Genomic DNA, 20,205 nt, shown 5'->3' with positions numbered 1-20,205 from the left:
ATGAAGCGTACATATTAAAAAAAAAGTAGATGTCGCACAATTGACGAGATCTCCAATTTTAAAGTCTTTGAAAGTGACACATAGGGATGTTGTGTTGCAGAGGGAGTATTTCTCTATGAGATGTACACATTAATGTACACACTAAAGGTAGATCAGCCTTCCCTAAAGCCACCCTGCTCCTCTGCAAGTAATGTTTGCTTATTTCATGGAATTTCCATTGCAGGTGTGTTCCATGGAGTTTGGCTAAAGTGGATGATTAACAGAATCAGAGAATCAAAAGATCAGAAGAGACCTTGAAGGCCATCTAGTCCAGCACCTAGAACTCTTAAGCTTCATTATATTTTGGAAATAAACTCCTGTGCAGTAATTGTGCAATTTTAAAAAAGAAAATAGTAGCATAAATGCAAGAAACATTAAGCTTTGCTTAAATCTTTTAAAAATAGTTTTATGTTTATGGGTTTTTAAACAAGCTCCCTTTAACACAGAAAAAAATAACTTCGAAACATGTATACCTGTATGTGTCAACACTGCTAACATTGGATGTTCTTGCTTTGACAACCTATGGAGATGCAGCCTTTTTCTTTCTTATGCTTTATTCTTAGAATTAGATGATACTGGGGGAGGGGGAGGAATGTGATGGGAGTTAGTTAGAGTATAATATTGTAATAAAAGATGATAAGGCATGACTGGATAAAGAACTGGGTGGAAAGCCAGCATTTCAAACTAATTGGAGAATGTGATTTATGACCGTTAGTTGTAGGAGGGAATTGTGCTTTGATCTATGTGCTGAAGGGAGGGGAAGTCAGATTTTGACTTCGATTATGTACGTGCCAAAGCTATGCTGCTCGAATAAAGATTCTTTAAGGTAAACAATGCCTCAAAGTTCTTTGAAGAGTTTCATCTTTTGGAACCATGACAGTATGTATGTATGTATGTATGTATGTATGTATGTATGTATGTATAAACACACACAAATAGTAAGTTTTGGAAAGTTGAATTGCAAAATATGAATTTCACACAGATAAATATTTTGAAGCAATACTTGTATCAGTTTTCATTTCTCCACTAGCACACCATGGTTTAATTTGACACCATTTCAGAGGCAACTCACACACATCCCCTCCAACCCAAAAGCAAATCATGCTACTCCTTATCCAGGTGTCTAGATATATAAAGGTCATGATTCTGGGCATGGGCTGAAATCTGTCACATGTCAGCCAGTAAGGTGGTAAGAGCTGGGATGACAATATGTCCAGGCATATCTGGGCATCAACTGCATGTGATTTCAGCTGTGAATCAAACTCTGTTTTCTGTTAGGGTGATTTAAAGATGATGAGTTTCCTGAACCATCAGCACTAAATCACTGTGTCTCCTTGGAAGATTCTTGTAGAACATTGTTGATGTGTTATGGGGTGGTGATTTACAGTTAGACACCATGATTGTGAAGAACAGAAAGGGCAGACTTAGGAAGTTCACCCACAGCCAGGAAGAAAACAGCAACATGTAACCATAAAGGTTTTATTTTATAAGCTGGGGAGGGGATGTTAAATTGGTAGGTTTTTTGGTCACATGAATGCCCAACAAGAAAAACTGCTGTTTGTATTGTTACACACAAAACATTTGTATGGGTAGTCTTTTGGGTTCCAAGAAGATATTATTATGGAATTCATCTATGGATCTGTGGAGATGGCTCTGCAGTCCCAACCTGGAAATGCATAGTTTAGCACAAAAGGCTACTCTATTGCTGTAGTAACTCTAGGTGTTATTCTGTGATGTCTCACACAATTTTTGGCTTTGCTTGTCTTCAAAACTGGTGGAGGCTTCATAGCACAGCAGAGTTCTGTCAGCAGCCAAAGCTTCTAGTTTCTTTGGCTGGATGTCACAGAGATATAGGGCTTCCGTTATAGTGTCATTGTAGTGCTTGCATGGATGATCTTGAGGTCTCTTCCCAGTTTTAGTACACTACAGTGCATAGTGGTGAGGCATTTAGTGGTCATTCATTCTGGATAATCAAGATGATAGGTTGAAGACACAATGTGGCCAACAAGTGCCAAAGATGGAGTGGAGGGGATGCAAGTGAAATTTCTCCAGGTATTTAATGTGTCATTGGTACAAAGTCCAGGACTCACATCCTTCCACACAAATTTAGGTATATATTTGAGACTGAAATATAAGGTGTTATTAGATGTAAAAAAAAAAAAAAGAGGAGGATTGGGTTTATTTGATTTGAGATTATATTTGAAGGCTGTTGTTTAGTTTGGGTGAAGGAATGGATGTTGCTGAAAAATAGAAAGCTTTTACAGTTAGAAAGACATGACTTGTGATTTGGGCGGCATGGTATTTATAGTATGATAAAGTCAATATTAATGTAAATTTTAAAAATCATTTTCTTCGACATGCTATTATGAGAATTTGGAATGAATATAAACGTCCAACCAAGGAGGGTTTAAACATGGTTAGTGGCTCACAATGCCGGACTATAGCGAGAATGGTAACTACATCATCAACACCACAAAGCAAGTTAAAAGTTGCTAAAATAATTTAAAAATATGAAATAAAATGTCAGGATGCTGCTAGGTTAGGAAAAGATTGGGAAGGTATACATATGGAATGAAATTGCTGATGAAGAAAAGTATGCATGGGGATTATGAGCCTCGGGATGACTGCTGATCTTTGAAGTTAATTCTGGTCTCCTGACTTTCTCCACTTTCTCTTAGAAGGAAGCAAATGGGGGAAGGAGGAAACTGGCTGGTTGGCTGGCAGACATTGAAGCCTAGAGGTTAATTTCATTATCTGCAGTCTACCCTAAAGAAGGAGATTGCCATTTATTTGTGTGCTGTGAATCTCCCCCAGACTTTCTTGAAGGCTGCCTTCACATCTTTGTTGCGTAAGCTGTAAATCAAAGGGTTGACCAGAGGGTTGACTACTGTATAGAACAACGCAGTTGCCTTGTCCCAATTTGGAGTGTGATAAGAGTTAGGTGTGGAGTATATGATGAGCATGGAGCCATAGAAGAGGGAGACAGAGACAAGGTGAGCCGAGCAAGTAGAGAAAGCCTTGCGTCTCCCTGCAGCGGAACGGATGCGAATAATGGCTGCCACAATACCAACGTAGGATTTCACGATGACAGCAGTGGCTGCCAGCAAACTGAAACCAATGAGAGCAGTCAGGATGAATTCATAAACTCTTTTGTCAGCACATGCCATTTTCAAAAGTGGTGGCACATCACAAAAGTAGTGGTTGATGATATTACTACCACAGAAATGTAGACGGAAAGTGTTACCAGTGTGTGCAATAGCATTGGCAAACCCCACTACATAAGACCCCACCACTAGATGGACACAGAGCTTCTTGGGCATGGCAGTGGCATAAAGGAGTGGGTTGCAGATGGCCACAAAGCGGTCATAGGCCATGAAGGCCAATAGGAAGCATTCACTCCAGCCCAATCCAGCAGAGAAAAAGAACTGGGCTGCACAACCCGCTAAGGAAATGCGATTGTTCTTGGACAAACAATCATATAAGATCCGAGGACTATAGACTGAGGAATACCAGACATCCAGGAAGGAAAGGCTGCCCACAAAGAAGTACATGGGTGTGTGCAAGTGGGAGTCCAGATAGATCAGGGCTATGAGGCCCAGATTCCCAGTCAGCGTTAGGATGTATGAGGCCAAGAATACCACAAAGAGAACTGTGCGTAGAAATGGGTCTGTTGTAAACCCAACCACCACAAAATCAGTAACCAATGTACGATTGTTTTCAACTTCCATCTTTTCCCATGACCTGCATAGAGAGGAAAACCAAGAGGAAAAACAAATAAGGTGTTGCAGTTTTGGGCCCTGAATAATGCATTCATGCTATAACTTTGAAGGATATTTTGAAAATAGCATATTTGATATGCTATTGCTAATTTTTCCCCTAACTGATTTTTCTTTAGGTTTTTGAACATTTTGTAAACTTTGATGGAATATTGGCTTTACATGAAAATAATAGCATTACATTCTCATTGCATTAGGTGCACATGATTTTAAGTGTTTTGCAAACCTTTTTTAATAACTGGTCTTAGCATATAAAACAAACAAACAAATGTTATTGTGAATCAGAACAATCAGCATACATGTTTAAACAATAACTACAACAATACTGGCAAACATTCACATCTGCCTATCCCTGGTCTTTGGCAAAGACTAAATTTGTCAGTCAAAAATGCCAAATCCAGTCTGAACATCTGACTGACTGTGTGATGAACATAATTAATTTTTAGTAATAATATTAAATAATAACTGCCAAAATTCTTCATTGAAAACTTGGCCCAGAGGTTTGGATTTGAATGTACTGCATGAATAACTGCTAGAACCATCAAGTTGAAAGCATTTTGGAAAATCAGTGGGTAGGATCTTATAGGACTTTTGTTATCCAGGCAGAGAGGCATCTGGTTCATGAAAAGAAGAAAGTTTGAAAAGAAGAAAGTTTGGTTCATTGAAGTGACTTTACCAGGTGATGCTAAGATTGAGGAGAAACAACTGGAAAAATTAGATCAAAATTGAACACCTATGGAAAAAGAAATTGTTGTTATACCAATTGTGATTGGAGCCCTTGGATCAATACCTAAAGCAGATCAACCCCCGGTCCATGGACTGGCACCAATCCATAGCATAAGAGCATTCTCTTATCCATTGCCAGATCTTTATTAATTATTATAATGGTTGGTCTCATAAATGATCATAATGATCATGATGATCATGATGATGATGAGTGGGCAATCTACAGTTAGATTCCAATCATAAACAAACAAGTAGCCTTTAAATTGAAGAAAGAGGCAAAGGGGCTAATTCTCGCTGCAGAAGACCAAGCGTTAAGAACAAATCCATACAGAGTGGGTTTTATACTATCAAACATCTGTACTAACATGGGTAAAAGAATGGATAACTCTTAGAAATAAAAGGTTGTTATATTTGGAGGGACATGATTTATAACTTGGTTGGCACACTTTCTTATGGTATGGGAAAAATAAAATTCATAAGTATTTTCAAAACCATTATATAAGAAACACATTATTACTAACTGGGGAAAAAATAAAGTGTAAAATATACTTGAAAATTCCGGGATGGCTTTTAACAGTGGAAGCATTTGTACATCCAAACTTAGTCAGTTTCGAGAAAATATGGACATATGGAGATATTCTAAATTCTGAAGGGAATCTAAAATCTAAACAAGAGACGGAAAGTTAGGGTATTGATCTATCATGGTGGGCATATTTACAAATGCAGGTTAGATACAATAAAGATGTTAAACTGTATGGATTTTATAGAGAGCAGACCTTGTTTGATAGACATTATTAACCTCTGATGAGAAATTAATTAAGAAAATCTATAACCTTTTATTGAATTTGAAAATGGAAAATGAACAAGTTAAAGAAACAATGATAACATGGGCAAAGAATTTTGGATATAATATAGATTTAGAAAAATGGCAAAACTTGTGGGAAAGAAACTATAAATTGACAATATCAACTTCCTACAAGGAAAACTTATATAAAATTTTATATATTTTATATAAGATATAAAATAAACCTTTTGTCTGAAATGCTATAGGGTTTCCTGCCTGAGCAGGGGATTGGACTAGATGACCTCCGAGGTCCCTTCCAACTTTATTATTACTATTATTATTACTACTAAAATGTTTTATAGATGGCACTTGCCACCAGCAAGATTAGCAAAAATGTTTAAAAATATGTCAGATAGATGTTGGAAATGCAAACACAAGTCAGGTACTTATTATCATGTAGGGTGGACATGTCTTAAAGCAAAGAGGTATTGGACAAAAATGCATACTTGGCTAGAAAAGATGTTGGGAAAACACATAGATTTTAAACTTGAACTTTTTTTATTAGGTATAATGCCAGAAAAGATTGATAAACAAAGTATATACTTGATTCTACATGTGATAACAGTGGCAAGAATTATATTCGCAAAACAGTGGAAAAATGAAGAAATACCACCAGAAGAAGAAATAATTAAAAAAATACTAGAATGTGCAGAAATGGACAGACTCACTTTGAGGTTGAAAGAAAAAAAAGAAATGAATACTTTCAAACTTGGGACTTATTTTATCAATGGCTGGAGAAAAGAATAAAGGATTAGGAATTAAATTTGTATTAGTGAGTGATAAACTCAGACAACATGTCTGTTGAATACTGAATTGTATGAAAAAATTAATAAAAACTTGAGATATATATATATATATATATATATATATATATATATATATATATATATATAATAAAATATAAAAATGAACACTAGGGTAATAAAAACTGTCGTTTTAGACAAAGAGGCATACGTAAGAAAGGCATTGGATTTACTCCAAGACGGTGCTGCCTATAGAGTGGTTAGTAAAGATCCCTCCACCACTTTGAGAAACCGTACTAATAAGCTCCTAGATGACCTCAAACGTAAGGGGAGGATGGGGGAAGAAGTGCTGAGAAGGATCCGCCCTGGTGACTCAGCACTCGCTAGATTCTATGGCTTACCAAAAATACATAAGCCCAATGTCCCCCTCCGCCCCATTGTAGCATTTAGGGGTACCCCTATCTCTGAACTTGCCAAGTGGCTGAGCGTCCGTATCGGCCACTTGGCAAGTAACAGCGACACCACCGTAAGATCGGCAGAAGAATTCCTCAATAGAATAAAAACCCTGAAGGTAGAAGAGGATGAGCTCATGGTCTCCTTTGACGTAGTTTCTCTATTTACGTCTATCCCGCAGAAACTTGCGGTTGAGGTCCTAAGAGACCGGCTTAACCAAGGAGACCATGGGCAATTCCAGGACTCCCTACAAACGGAGGACTTGGTAAAGCTCATGGAAATATGTCTTAACACCTACTTCACCTTCCAGGGGGTTATATATGAGCAAATTAAAGGAACACCTATGGGGTCGCCGATCTCTAGTGTGGTTGCAGAGATGGTACTCCAGCAGCTGGAACACATAGCGATGGCCCAACATCAACCAAAATTTTGGGCCCGCTATGTGGACGATACGTTTGCGGTCATTAAGAAAAGACACAAAACTGACTTTATGGGCATCCTGAATTCGGTATACCCGGACATCCAATTCACCATGGAGGAAGAAGATCAGGGCAGTCTAGCATTTTTGGATGTACTAGTGCAGCGCCAGGTGGATGGATGTCTAGCTACCAGGGTATACCGAAAACCAACGTGTACAGAGAGGATCCTCCACTTTAGGAGTAATCACCCGATGGCCCATAAAGCCAGTTGTGTCAGGACGCTATTCAAACGAGTGGAGACACACTGCAGCACCGTCAAAGCCAAAAAAGAAGAGAGAAACCACCTCTTCCGAATATGTAGATGCAACGGCTACCCGGTTAAAATCATTAATCAGTTCAGGAGACCACCTGGGCTCCGGAGTAACCCTGCATCTCAAGAACCCGTGCCTCAAGCCACCATACGTATTGCCCTCCCCTATATCCATAATGTATCGGAAGCCACAGCTAGGATCCTGGCACCACATAAAATACAGGTGGCCCATAGACCCAACCAAACACTGCGAGCGGCCATAATGCGCCCTAAGGACCCGCTCCCCAGTACAGAAAGATCAGCAGCCGTCTATAGGATTGACTGTACGGACTGCCAATGCAATTATACTGGGGAGACTGCTAAACGCATTAAGACCAGGGTCCATGAGCACGAATTAGCAGTGAGAAGGAGGGACTGTCACTCCCAAATATGGGCCCATATGGTGGATCTAGGCCATAAGTTTAACTTTAGTGACGTCAGTGTATTGGCGAACGATAACACCAAAGGGGGCCGCCTTCTTAGAGAGGCATGGCTCTCAGACAGCAAGTCTATTAATAGGCACATTGACCTATGCCCATCCTATCTAACCTTAAGATCATGGAGTGCTAATAATAAGCGGCAACACCCCCGACGGCCTTATAACAATCTGGGTAGCACCCGCACTGCCCAACGAACCAAGGCGCAATTCGAAAGAAGGGAAACAAACGCGAGGCACCTCGACCATCCCCGCGGGACTGCCGCAATCCCAGAAGATCAGGGGAGGGACAGGAACCAAGGTCCAGACCCCCGGCTACAAAGAGGAGATGAGGGAAGATACGGCAGGTGGAAATGCGGATGAATCACCAAACGCAATAGCCTGCCCACACACCAAAAGAAACATCGTAGCTGGTCGGAAAAGGAGGAGAAGACCCCCCCACGCAGTTGGAACGATCAGCTCCTACGAGGACAAACCACGGGAGGTGGTGGATGATGACCCCCTACATACTGTTAGAGAGGAGGAAGGAAAACCGGAGAGCGACAAGGGGCGAGAGATCGAGCTGTCATACCCCCTACCTGACGATCCTGAGGACTCTCATAGAACATACGCGAGCGCTTTCAACAAGGTAAAAAAGGGGAGAACTGAAGAAGAACACTGTAACCAGGAGGGACGCGCCTCGATGGCTGTGCACACACCCCCAGGATTGAGCACTCGGAGTAAGACACGCGCGAGACAGCTGGGCATGACAACGAACAAGAGACGATCCCTCCACCATGCGGAATACCCTCCCACGCTACACCAGACTCGTAACAATTTACGGGACTATCAGGATGATAAACATATTAAAACCGAAAGCATTGAGACCGGAAATATATGGGACTCTAAACATAACAACCGGACAGAACGGGGTGGAGAAAGGAACTTGGATTGTCCACCATCACCTAAGCCTGAGGGGAGATCGGAACATGAAAGCAACCGAAATAACTGGAATTGCCATTCAGCTAATCTGAGGTTGGGAGAACTGGAGACGGACGAGGATAAAAATACAACTAAGAAGAGAAAAAAAGCGCAAGCCAACTACACACGGCTGAACCAATCAGGCCCCGTAACAAGATCAAGGAGCCGAGCGCAAACCTCGGTACACCTATAAAAAGACTTTCTCATTCTCTGGCACGCCAGCCCTGAGGATGCCGGCAGGTGACGGCGAAAGCTTGGCGCTTTTTAAAACTTTTATAGTTTTAACCTATTAAAAACTTCTATAGTTTTTATTACCCTAGTGTTCATTTTTATATTTTATTATGAATATCCCTAGGGTTCACATTTTTAACCTTTTTAATCGCATATATATATATATATATATATATATATACATATATATATATATATATGAACAAATGCATACAAAGACAGAATAGAGAAGACAGCAACAGATAGCAAATCTCATCTCTTAAAAAACAACAACAAAACAAAACAAAAAAACCCGAAGCAACAGTGGACTATTTATTTAGCTGCTGCAAGAAGATTACATAGACTGATTACAAACAATAGCATGAGAAAGTAGCAATAACAGTGCATTGAAATAATAACAGCAATAGCACTTAGACTTGTATACTGATCCATATTGCTTTACAGTACTCTGTGAGTGGTTTACAGAATCAGCATATTGCCCCCAGCAATCTGGGCCCTCATTTTATTAATCTTGGAAGGATGGAATGCTGAGTCAATCTAGACCCAGTCAGGATCGAACTCCAGACTGTGAGCAGAGTTTGAATGCAATACTGCATTCTAACCACTGCACCAGCAGGGCTTCTGCAAGAAATACCATTTGCCTGCAAGCAAGAACTGGTGGCACTACAAAATAGACAAAATAATAGAAAATTATTAAAGTCACTGAAGTGCTCTGGGACTTTAGGATTCAAATGGGCAAACATCTGCCACACAATGGCCTGCACTTAACATTATTAATAAGGAAGACCATGAAATCCAGATAGTGAGCATTGATGTTGTTTGCACCTGGAGACAGCAGAATAGAAGAAGAAGAATTGGAAGAAATTACAAAATATAAAGAGCTGCAAATAGAAGTAGTACAACTGTGGCAAAAGAAAGCAAAAAAATAGTGCCAATAATAATAGGTTCCTTAAGTCCGATTCCAAAGTATCCAGTGCATTACTTGAACACTATTGGCACTGACAAAATCATCATCAGTCAACTGCAAAAAACAGCTTTACTTGGAACATCCCTTATAACCTGCAACAATATCTTTAATGATATTATTAAATAATATCTTTAATGATATTATTAAAGAACAACATCTGTACATCTGTCTTTGGGAAGGACTCAAATAAAGGAACAAATTTGCCTGCTCCAATCTAAAAAAACTGGAGGAGGATGTGGCCAACCATAATTTCAGTATGTTTGCAAAAAGAGCTAAATGGCTCAGAGAAAACAGAACAAGAAAACAGCTGGAGAGGTGCAAAGAAGGGACTGGGTTAAGGATTGCGATAGGATATCTGTCTCAATGCCTGTATCTCCAACTCTTCTGTTGAAGGGTTTCAGCAATTCTAACTAAGTCTGTGTAAAGAGCTCAGATGGCTGAAACAGATGAGTAATCCTGAGCAGGGAAAGGCTCAGGTTGGAGAAAGGAGAGAATCAGTCAAGGGCATGAAAATGAGAGGAGGGACCTGAAGGGAATACAATGTCCATGTTCTCCACCCCGAGATGAGGGCTTCTACCACTTCTGTGCTTCAGAGACATATCACTGCATTCCGTCTTCTGTGTTATAAAACCACTTTTAAATCAATATAGTAAAGCATCCCAACAGTTTTAAAAGCTTAATTTTGTAGGGGCCACAAAGGAAAAAATGAAATGAAGGAACAAGAATTTATAATATAGCAATATATAGTATTGTAAATTAAGACAAACAAAATCATCCTAGTAGATTTTTGGGGGGGACTGAGATGGACCTAGAGGTACTCTTGCAGCAGCAGAGTATAGGCTTCATGGCTGGGTGGGGCTTCATGGCTGGGTGGGGAGGCATGGAAGACTTTGAGCTCCTTACAAGATGAAGCCACTCTCATGAGTTTGGGGAACCCTGGATTTGGTATGGCCTCCCACTGATAAAGTACAAGTGAGGAAAAGGACATGGATAAATACCTGGTCAGATCCAATGGCCCAGTTTTACAACAATGGATATATTCCGAGTCTGCAAAAAACAGAGAGGTGGGGGAATTATTTCTAACAATTTGATCTGAACTATGGTTATCAGCACCTCACAAAGGACAGGTAAATAATGAATTCTATTCTGGAAAATGAAAAAAAGTGTAAGGATGAAGGTCCTCCTATCCAAAGTCAGCATTCAAAGAAGATTCTCAGTTATTTATCCACAATCATCGAATCTGAGGAGCTTGCAACCACAAATGTGGCATCAAATTAATATCTGAACATGTTCCCATCTCTCATTTTCAAACTTCCCTTTATTTTGACACTATTATTATTCCCTTTATTTTGACAGTATTATTATTGGACTCAGTAGTTTCAACCTTACTATCAAGATTCTGGCATCAAATATCTTCAAATATATTCCCAATGCTCCCAATATTTTCCAAAGCAATTCCTAAATTATTTACTTTTGTCAATTTTTCTTCTTAACTTGTTTCTTTTTCATCACTTGCTAGGAAACCTTTCAGGGTTTATCCTTGTGCAGCTTACCTGCATTGTAAGTTCAATTCCTTAGTTAGCATCAATTACTAAATCTCTCCTAAATCTCTTCCAAATTTCAATTCCTTAGTGTCATTTACTCCATGCCTAAATCTCTCCCTTCCTTCTGTTCTCCAAAATATCCTGATCCCCAAGTTGAAAATTTCCTTATATTTCCAGAGCCAACATAATTCTTAATAATCTCTTAAATACAAGCAATAAACAAAGCAGGGTTCCTAATAAGGTTGTGTAAGCTGTGGGCCTCACTGAAAGATCTTTCTTGTGGCCTAAAGAGAATGTCCACTCATCTTCCTGGCATCAGTGAGTGATCTCATTTCCAGCCTGTGGAGCTGCAGAAAGGAACTACTCTAACTCCCCTTGTACAGCCAAAATATTTTCAGCTGAGATTTTTCCTAAAACTCATCTCATCAGTGCATTGCCATCTCTACTTAGATTCAGATTACTGTCCTCTTTCCTCAAAGCTGTGAACAGCTTTCTTTCCACCTCAGGTGACAAAATGAGATATGTGAGCATTGGTCAAGATATAACTGCAATAGTCATAAAATCTGTTTGACAACTCTCTAAATTATTCCCAGATGTGCCAATCTTACCTGAATGAAGCTGAGTATATTTTCCTGCTATGTCCTTTGGACATGCCAACAGAGCAGCCTATATGGGAGCCTTGTATTTTTCTGAGTAAGGTAAAGAACAATACTTCTTTAAATTAGGTTCTTTCCATTCCCCGTGGAAGCATTTATACTGAGTCTTTCCTCTTGATGGTCTAAAGGTGGAAGATTGGTATCATAGCAAACATTTTTTCTTAATTCCTCCAAAGGGAGTTTCATCTAAAAAAAAAAAAAGGAAAGAAAGGAGAAAAATCATCATTCCCTGAGGCTACCTGAGATCTCCAGATAAGCATTCATATTCTTTGTTGAGGGCCCTTAGAAGTTCGATTACAAGGGTCTTTTCTGGGAAAAAAATGTGGAATGTAGATTTCATAGTGGCCATCCCTTTAAAATTATTGTAATTATTTATTTAAACAAATTTTAAAGAAACATTCAAAAAGAGAGAGAGAGGCAATGAAAGAAATGATAAACTGATGAGAAAAATGAAAAGAGGGATTACTATTTTTCATAATGATTTTTATTTTTATTCAAACAAAGTTAAAATACAAAATTTCAAAAAAGAAAATTCACAGGAACAAAAAAAACTCCAAAAGAAACAAAACATTAAAAAAGTGCAACCCCCCCTACAAACGTATATACACATATTGTCCCTCCTAGTTAAATAGAGATAAATATATTCTAACAATATTGGTTTCCCACCCCTTATAAAACAGGCCCCTCAAATTTTTCAAATTTTTAATTTTGTTTACACATTACTAACCTGTCATCTCTCTACTATATTAATGATCACATTCCCAGGGAGAATATTTTTAGGTGTTTCAGTCCACGATAAAAACATTTTTTGAAAAAATAATCTCAAAGTGTAGTGAAAGTCCACTATAGATGTAAATCAAAGTCCAAACACTTCCGCTACTCTAACACATGCCATGTTTTCCTTACAGAAGAAAAACATTATTCAAAATAGCCAAAAAGTTAAAAGGAAAAGAACAAGGAAAAAAAAAACAGATAAAATCCAGCAGGGGGTTAAAATAAATCACCATTCAACCAGCCTGTCAACTTTTAAAGATAATAAGCAAAGCAAAACAGGAGCTTTAAAAAGTGTAGTTGAAACTCAGACATGCTTAAGTGAACTCAAGATTCCTTGTCCTGGGTGGGTCCATGGCCATCTGAAAACCTTCTTGGGTCATTTTTAAGTGCTCCCATTCAAATCCAGGGAGCAGGGTTGCCAAAGAACCAGCTTTGGCAGCAAAATAGGCAGATTGTCAGCAGGAGAGAAAAATCTTCCTACTGTTTAGCAGCTATCTTGGGGAGGAGTTGAAAAGAGAGATTACTGCACTAAGAAAAATGCCAGTCAGTCTTAGAGACAGAGAATCTATCAGATTCGTTGACAATAAAAGTTGGGGACCTGGCTAGATCCAGTTGGGGCTCTGTGTCTGCTATATGCTGTTTAATGAGAGCTTGGCCTGATCATATCTTGTGCTCAGTAGAAGACTTGTAGAGAAGCTCAAGGATGAGGCTTTAGTTGCAGTGGCCTTTTTTTAAAATGTAGATTAAAAATCATCTCTCATAGTCGTAAAGCAAGCCAAAGGGAAAAAAGGAGAATTTGAGACAGTAATTGAGTATGGTCATCTCCACTCTAGCCTTCATTTTCATGAGCCTGGCTCCAATCTCAGGGAGGCATTAGAAATACATTTGAGGACCTTAAGGGCCAATGTTAGAAATGTGGATTGAACATGTTGTAATGGTGCAAAATTGTAGAAGGGACCCAGCTGAGCTCTGTAGAGAACTTGTGCTATTGGCTTGACTTTGAATAGTTTGAGTGTTGTAAGTATATAGTGGTCACTTCTTGTCTTGAGAAATTTGAGCATGGCAGTTGTGCTCTTCTGTGCATTTTCAGCAATGGAGTCCCCATGGATTTCCCGATGATTAGCAGAGGACAAATCCCAGTTAACTGAAACAGGGCACTTGTTGGAAGGGATCTTGGAGGCCTTCTAGTCCAATTCCTAGGACCCAGGGCATCATTATCGACAGAACAATTAACCAGTGGAACAGCCTGCCTCCAGAAGCGGTGAATGCTCCAACACTGAAAGTTTTTAAGAAGAGACTGGGCAGCCATTTGTCTGAAATGGTGTAGGGTTTTCTGCCTGAGCAGGGGGTTGAACTAGATGATCTCCAAGGTCCCTTCCAACTTTATTATTACTATTACTATTATTATTATTATTATTATTATTATTATTATTATTATTATAATATTTTGGAAATAAACTACAATTTGTGCATTCATTTTTTTTGAATTTTTAAAAATGAGTAGCTTATACAAGAAAAACAAGCCTATTTTAATTTTTTTTAAAAAAAATAATTTTATTTTTATGGGTTTTCAAACTCATTCCTTTGAATGCAGTGTAGAATTGAAAAATATGAATATTCACACACATTAACATTTTGAAGGATTCCCTGCATAACATTTTATTTCCCCATTAGCAAGCCATTGTTTAATTTGGCAGAATTTAACTAGTAATATAAATGCTCACACACATCCCCTCCAACCAATGGTGGCATTCGGCTGGATCACACCACTTCGGCAGAACCGGTAGCTAATTTTTTGTTGCCCAGACCCAGAATGGACTTCCGGAAGCAGCATCCACACAGAGAACTGGTTGTTCTCATATATGAATCCCACCACTGTCTCCAACCCAAGAGCAAAGAATGATACTCCTTATCCACATGTCAATGTCATGTCATGGGCTGAGCTCTGTTACAAGTCAGCTTGCCAGATGAGTGGAAATGGGATTGATAAAGACTGACAACATGGAGCAAATTAAAATCTGCTAAAACATTGGTGTCAAACTCGCAATGTCACATGACATGTCGTGACGTATCACAACTTTTTTTTCCATTCTGGCAATGGGGTGCGTGTAGTTTCGGCATGACGCATCCGGCCCATGGGCTGGCAGTTTGACATGATTTAAAAGTTTGAATTAAGAGGTTGGATTGTGCCAGCCATTCTGAGAGGAGAGAGTAACTTCCTCACAGGAAAAATTGTCTTAGCCAGATGTTATTGGCCCAGACTTCATGCAAGCCTAACTCTATCCCTAACAGCAATTTTCACTAGAAGTAGGATATCTCCCATGTTAAGTCCAAAAAGAAAGCTGTCAACCTCATTTACTCAAGAGAGCCTCTGTGAATCTAACCCTGAGGTCTGTCTTTGGTTCTCCATAAAATAACATCTGGCTAAAAATGTCTGACAATTTCAAGTAAGGTCACTGTACTTGAAAACACCACACAGAATACTTGCTGTTGAAAAATAGACAATTTTTCCCAGAGTGGAAATCATGGAAAACCCCTGAAATAACTTGAAATAATGCAACATCTGTTTTTCTCTGAGAGCTAAAAGGAAGGATTATATATATCATTTGGTTTCCCTCCCTGGGTACCTTGCTTCGAAGACTGCTGTCAGGTCAGAGAAGGCCTGGGATGATGCATGCAAAGGAAACAATTGTCTGCCAAGAAAATTAAAAGTGGAGATATATTGAAAATGGGTCTCTCAACCATTGGGAAGGGAGGGAGGGAGGGAGGAAAGGAAGGAAGGAAGGCTGTCATTACAGTTGGTGATTAGTTTATTATCTGGAATCTACTCTGGAGAAAGATAGTATCAATGACATTCATTTAGATCAGCAGTTCTCAACCTGTGGGTCGCGACCCTTTTGGGGGTCAAATGACCCTTTCACAGGGGTCGCCTAAGACCATCGGAAAACACATATTTCCGATGGTCTTAGGAACCGAGACACCATGCTCTCTGTTGCAGCCTCACTCTCTTCCATCTTCTTTTCCTTCCCACCTCCCCACGAGCTTGCGATACCCCTCAGGGCCTCACGTTGCCTCCCGGAGGACTCAGCTGTTCGGTGGCCAGAAGTTGGAGCCGCTCAGCTGTTGGTCAGGATGCCCACTGAGCCGACACCCACATTGCCAGGTAGAACAGCACCGGCCGCTGGTCTCCTTTGCCGCCCTGCACATTGTCCTCGACAATGTGGGGGCTTGACAGGGAGCTTGACAGGGAGAGCGGGAGGGAAGGAGGAAGGGACTCCTCCTCCTCTCCTAAGGTTCAAAGCATGATCAGCTTCCCAAGGGCACCACAATCCCAATTCGTGTGTTTCTGTTATACTTCCTCAGTGCTCCCGGGAACGGGGTGGGCGGAAGAAAGCTTGGCTAGGCTAAACAAAGAAAAATCATGGAGCTGTGAGCTAAGATCACAGGCAGGCTGGGGAAGGTGGTGAAGAAGAGGAAGGGGATTGGGAGAGAGGAAACACCAAGCTTGTACTCTCCTTTCCCAAGGACCTCCTGCGCTACCTCACAGGAACAGCTGGTTTCAGATTTACACCACAAAAGTTTTTCTCACATAGAGGAGAGAGGAAAAACAATTACACAACACTCGAGAATCCCTTGCAAGGCACCATGTACCTTGGTGTTTATTTCCTAACGCCTTTCCCCCCGTGTTTTCTGCTCCATGCCAAATTCACCTCCCTTCCACTCTCCTTACGCAGCCATCTATGGTCTTAATACAGCCCTCAGTCTGTCTCCCTTTCAACACCCCCTAAAATTCTTCATTCAGGCAGACTTCCAGAGTTCGGCTGGCAGGATGCAGGTAACCCTTCCCCCCTGTCCTGCTGCCTCCGTGTCCTGTGCCTCCATGCCTCAAGCCTCCATGGCACAGGACCATTGGCGTGGTCCCCAATGGCCGCTGACTCGCTCCCCACCGTCGGCGACCATGCAAGCCCTGGCAACTGCTACAGCCTAAGAAGCAGATGGCTGGAAGGCTGCCGCGGTGCCGGCCTCCTACACCCGTCAGCTGGCGACCTCTGGACCTGCACCCATCAGCTGGAATGTCCAGCAACGCTTTGGCCAGTGAGGAAGGCAAAGGGGAGGCCGCCGCAGCACCGAACTCTATGCCTGTCAGCTGGCGACCCCCAAATTTGCGCTTGTCACCTGGGAGGTCTGGCAAGGGAGCCGGCTGGCATGGAGGGTGGCGGCTTGGCAGGCGGGGTCCTGCCTGCCCGCAAATGTCGGGCCCATGCGCCCCATCTGTAAAAGAAAAAGTCTTCCACCCAAGCATAACTTTTAAGGATTTTAAGGATCTTTGAGAGGGAGAGAGAAATAGAGAGAGGGAGAGAAAGAGGGAAAGAAAAATAGAGAGAGGGAGAGAGAGAAAGAGAGAGGGAGAGAGAGAAAGAGAAGGAGAGAGGGAGAGAGAAAGAGAGAGAAAGGGAGACAGGGAGAGAGAAAGAAAGGGAGAAAGAGGGAGAGAAAGAGGGAGAGAGAAAGAGAGACAGGGAGAGAGAAAGAAAGGGAAAGAGGGAAAGAGAAAGGGAGAGAGAGAGAGAAAGAGAGGGAGAAAGAGAAAGAAAGAGAGAGAGAGATTATATTAGTAACATGGTTGTTCAGTGAATCTGGTTTCCCCACTAGCTTTGCTTGTCACAAGGTTGCAAAAGGTGATCACATGACCCTGGAATATTTTATGGTTGGGGGTCACCACAACATGAGGAACTGTATTAAAGGATTGTGGCATTAGGAAGGTTGAGAACTACTGATTTATATGATGTGAATCTCTCCCAGACTTTGTTGAAAGCTGCCTTCACATCTTTGTTGCGTAAGCTATAAATGAAAGGGTTGGCCAGAGGACCGATTACAGTATAAAACAATGCATTTGCCTTGTTCCAATTTGGAGTGTGTTGAGATTTGGGTCTGCAATACATGGTAAGAATGGAGCCATAGAAGAGGGTAACTGACACCAAGTGGGCTGAGCAAGTAAAGAAGGCTTTGCGTCTCCCTGCAGATGAATGGATACGAATGATGGCTCCCACAATACCAATATAGGAGCTCAGGATGATAGCTGAAGTTACCAGCCAATTGCAACCTATGAGAGCAGTCAGAATGACTTCATAGAACCCTATATCATCGCAGGACATTTTCAGAAGAGGCAGCACATCGCAAAAGTAGTGGTTGATGACATTGTTTCCGCAGAAGCGTAGGCGGAAAGTGTTACTAATATGTGCAATGGCATTGGCAAAGCCACCTGCATAAGCTGCCACCAGCAGCTGGATACAGAGCTTCTTGGGCATGGCAATAATATAAAGGAGTGGATTGCAGATGGCCACATAGCGGTCATAGGCCATGAAGGCCAGTAGGAAGCATTCACTATAGGCCAAGCCGGCAGAGAAGAACAATTGTGCTGCACAACCAGCTAGGGACATGTGATTATTTTTGGATACACAGTCAAACAAGATCCGAGGAGTGTAGACTGAGGAGTACCAGACATCCAGGAAGGAAAGGCTGCCCACAAAGAAGTACATAGGTGTGTGCAAGCGGGAGTCTATGTAGATCAGGGTCATGAGGCCCAGATTCCCAGTCAGTGTAATGGTGTAGGAGGCCAAGAACAGCACAAAGAAGATTATTCGTAGATATGGGTCTCTTGTAAATCCAACAAGGACAAAATCAGTAACCAGTGTCCGATTGCCTTCCGCTTCCATCATTTTCATAAGCATAACCTGTTTAGAAAACAAAAAGAAGTGAACATTTGACAATTTTAAGCCCCAGAATACAGAATTTGTGCTATGGTTTTGAGCCAGGTGTTGAAAACCCTTCAACCTACAGTATTTGGTATGCTGCTGTTAACTTTGCCCAAAATTGATTTGGCTTCCAGTTTTTAACATTCTGTACATAGTTATGGGATACAGGCTTCATCCATTGAAAAAGAGACATTTAGCAAGCCAAAACGGGGATGAAAAGAGTAAAACACCTCCTCACCAGCAATCAACACCCAGATGAGCATAGATTAACACCAAGAGTAATATTAAGTAACAATCAAAAAGCAAACAATGCCCCAATCAAGGGACTGCCAAACAAGCTAGCAATAAACCACCCAATCAAGGAACCAGCAAGACCGCTTCCACCAACAATGACAGGGCAAGCTAATAGAATCTATAATGAGAGCAAACCTCACACTCTCTCGATGACGATGTTGCCTAGTTTGATAATGAAAAGTTTGAAAGACAACAACCAAGCTCAGAGAGCACCAAGGACTCCCCAGTTCAATCCTGAGCTACAAATATTGTTCTATATTGACTTCAATTTCATCTGCACTTTCCATCGCTAAGTAAATCAGAATAACAGAATAATAGAGTTGGAAGGGACCTTGGAGGTCTTCTAGTCCAATCCACTGCTCAAGCAGGAAACCCTCTACCATTATCAGATAAATGGTTGTCCTATTTCTTCTCAAAAACCTCCAGTGTTGGAGCACCTACAACCTCTGGAGGCAAGTCGTTCCACTGATTAATTCTTCTAACTGTCAGGAAATTTCTCCTTAGTTGTAGTTGATTAGTTTCCATCCATTGCTTCTTATCCTGCCTTCGGGTGCTTTGGAGAATAGCTTGACTCCCTCTTAGGACTACATTGGCTTTTTTGGCAGCTGCAGCACACTGCTGGCTCATATTTAAGTGTTTGACTCTAGGACTCCAAGATGCTTCAATTAACTCATCTGAGGACTTCATAATCCACTAAGCTTTATATACAACTTCATCTGTTTTATACCTAACAATTTCATCCAGAATGTTCTGTTGTTTCTCTGTCATGTTTCTAATGTTGAAGAAACAAATATTTTCTTCATACGTGTTCATAATTTTCTCCCTTTTAATGAAAGTTCAAAATTAGCTACCTGAGGTTGACTGACCTGCTCTGATTTTCATTCAAACTATCCCAGAGGACATATTGCTTAAGCAGAAGCAATAACAAATATGATGTCTGGTATAGTTTTGTAAACTGCTGTCTTTCTTTTTTGTGGCCCAAAATGCAGGTCTACTCCCCACCCAACGCCCACTAAGTGACCTGTTTTCGAGCCAGTGAAGCAGCAGAAAAGATCTGCCTTCTTTCCCTTGTGCAACTGAACATTTTTCAGCCAAGGTTCTTCCTGAAGCTCATCTCAGCAGAGGATTCCATCTTTTACTTAGATCCAGATTACTGTCTTCTTTCGTCAAAGGTGTGAACAACTCTCTTTCCACAATTGGTTAGCACAATGGTTAGAATGCAGTATCGCAGGTAAACT

At 40.8% G+C, this 20,205-nt stretch overlaps 2 protein-coding genes across 2 annotated transcripts; both read right to left on the bottom strand.

Annotated features, from left to right (window-relative positions):
• Positions 1-1,563: 1,563 nt before the first annotated feature.
• On the bottom strand, positions 1,564-12,276 carry LOC120308315 (olfactory receptor 9G4-like). Its single transcript, XM_039344230.1, has 3 exons — positions 12,096-12,276; positions 10,942-10,990; positions 1,564-3,780 (listed from the first exon to the last, which is right to left on the bottom strand). Exon 3 carries the CDS (start codon positions 3,765-3,767, stop codon positions 2,826-2,828), a length of 942 nt encoding a protein of 313 aa, XP_039200164.1. The 5' UTR covers positions 3,768-3,780; positions 10,942-10,990; positions 12,096-12,276; the 3' UTR covers positions 1,564-2,825.
• On the bottom strand, positions 10,752-18,634 carry LOC120308353 (olfactory receptor 9G4-like). Its single transcript, XM_039344309.1, has 3 exons — positions 17,693-18,634; positions 12,245-12,329; positions 10,752-10,990 (listed from the first exon to the last, which is right to left on the bottom strand). The coding sequence occupies exons 1-3, from the start codon at positions 18,632-18,634 to the stop codon at positions 10,752-10,754; spliced, it is 1,266 nt and encodes a 421-aa protein (XP_039200243.1).
• Between the last annotated feature and the right edge of the window lie 1,571 nt (positions 18,635-20,205).

This window comes from Crotalus tigris, unplaced genomic scaffold, assembly GCF_016545835.1.
Source record: "Crotalus tigris isolate CLP2741 ecotype Arizona unplaced genomic scaffold, ASM1654583v1 scf7180000017899.1852299, whole genome shotgun sequence".
Taxonomy (NCBI): domain Eukaryota; kingdom Metazoa; phylum Chordata; class Lepidosauria; order Squamata; family Viperidae; genus Crotalus; species Crotalus tigris.
The sequence above is the reverse complement of the archived record's forward strand: the minus strand, read 5'-3'. Positions and strand labels throughout refer to the sequence as shown.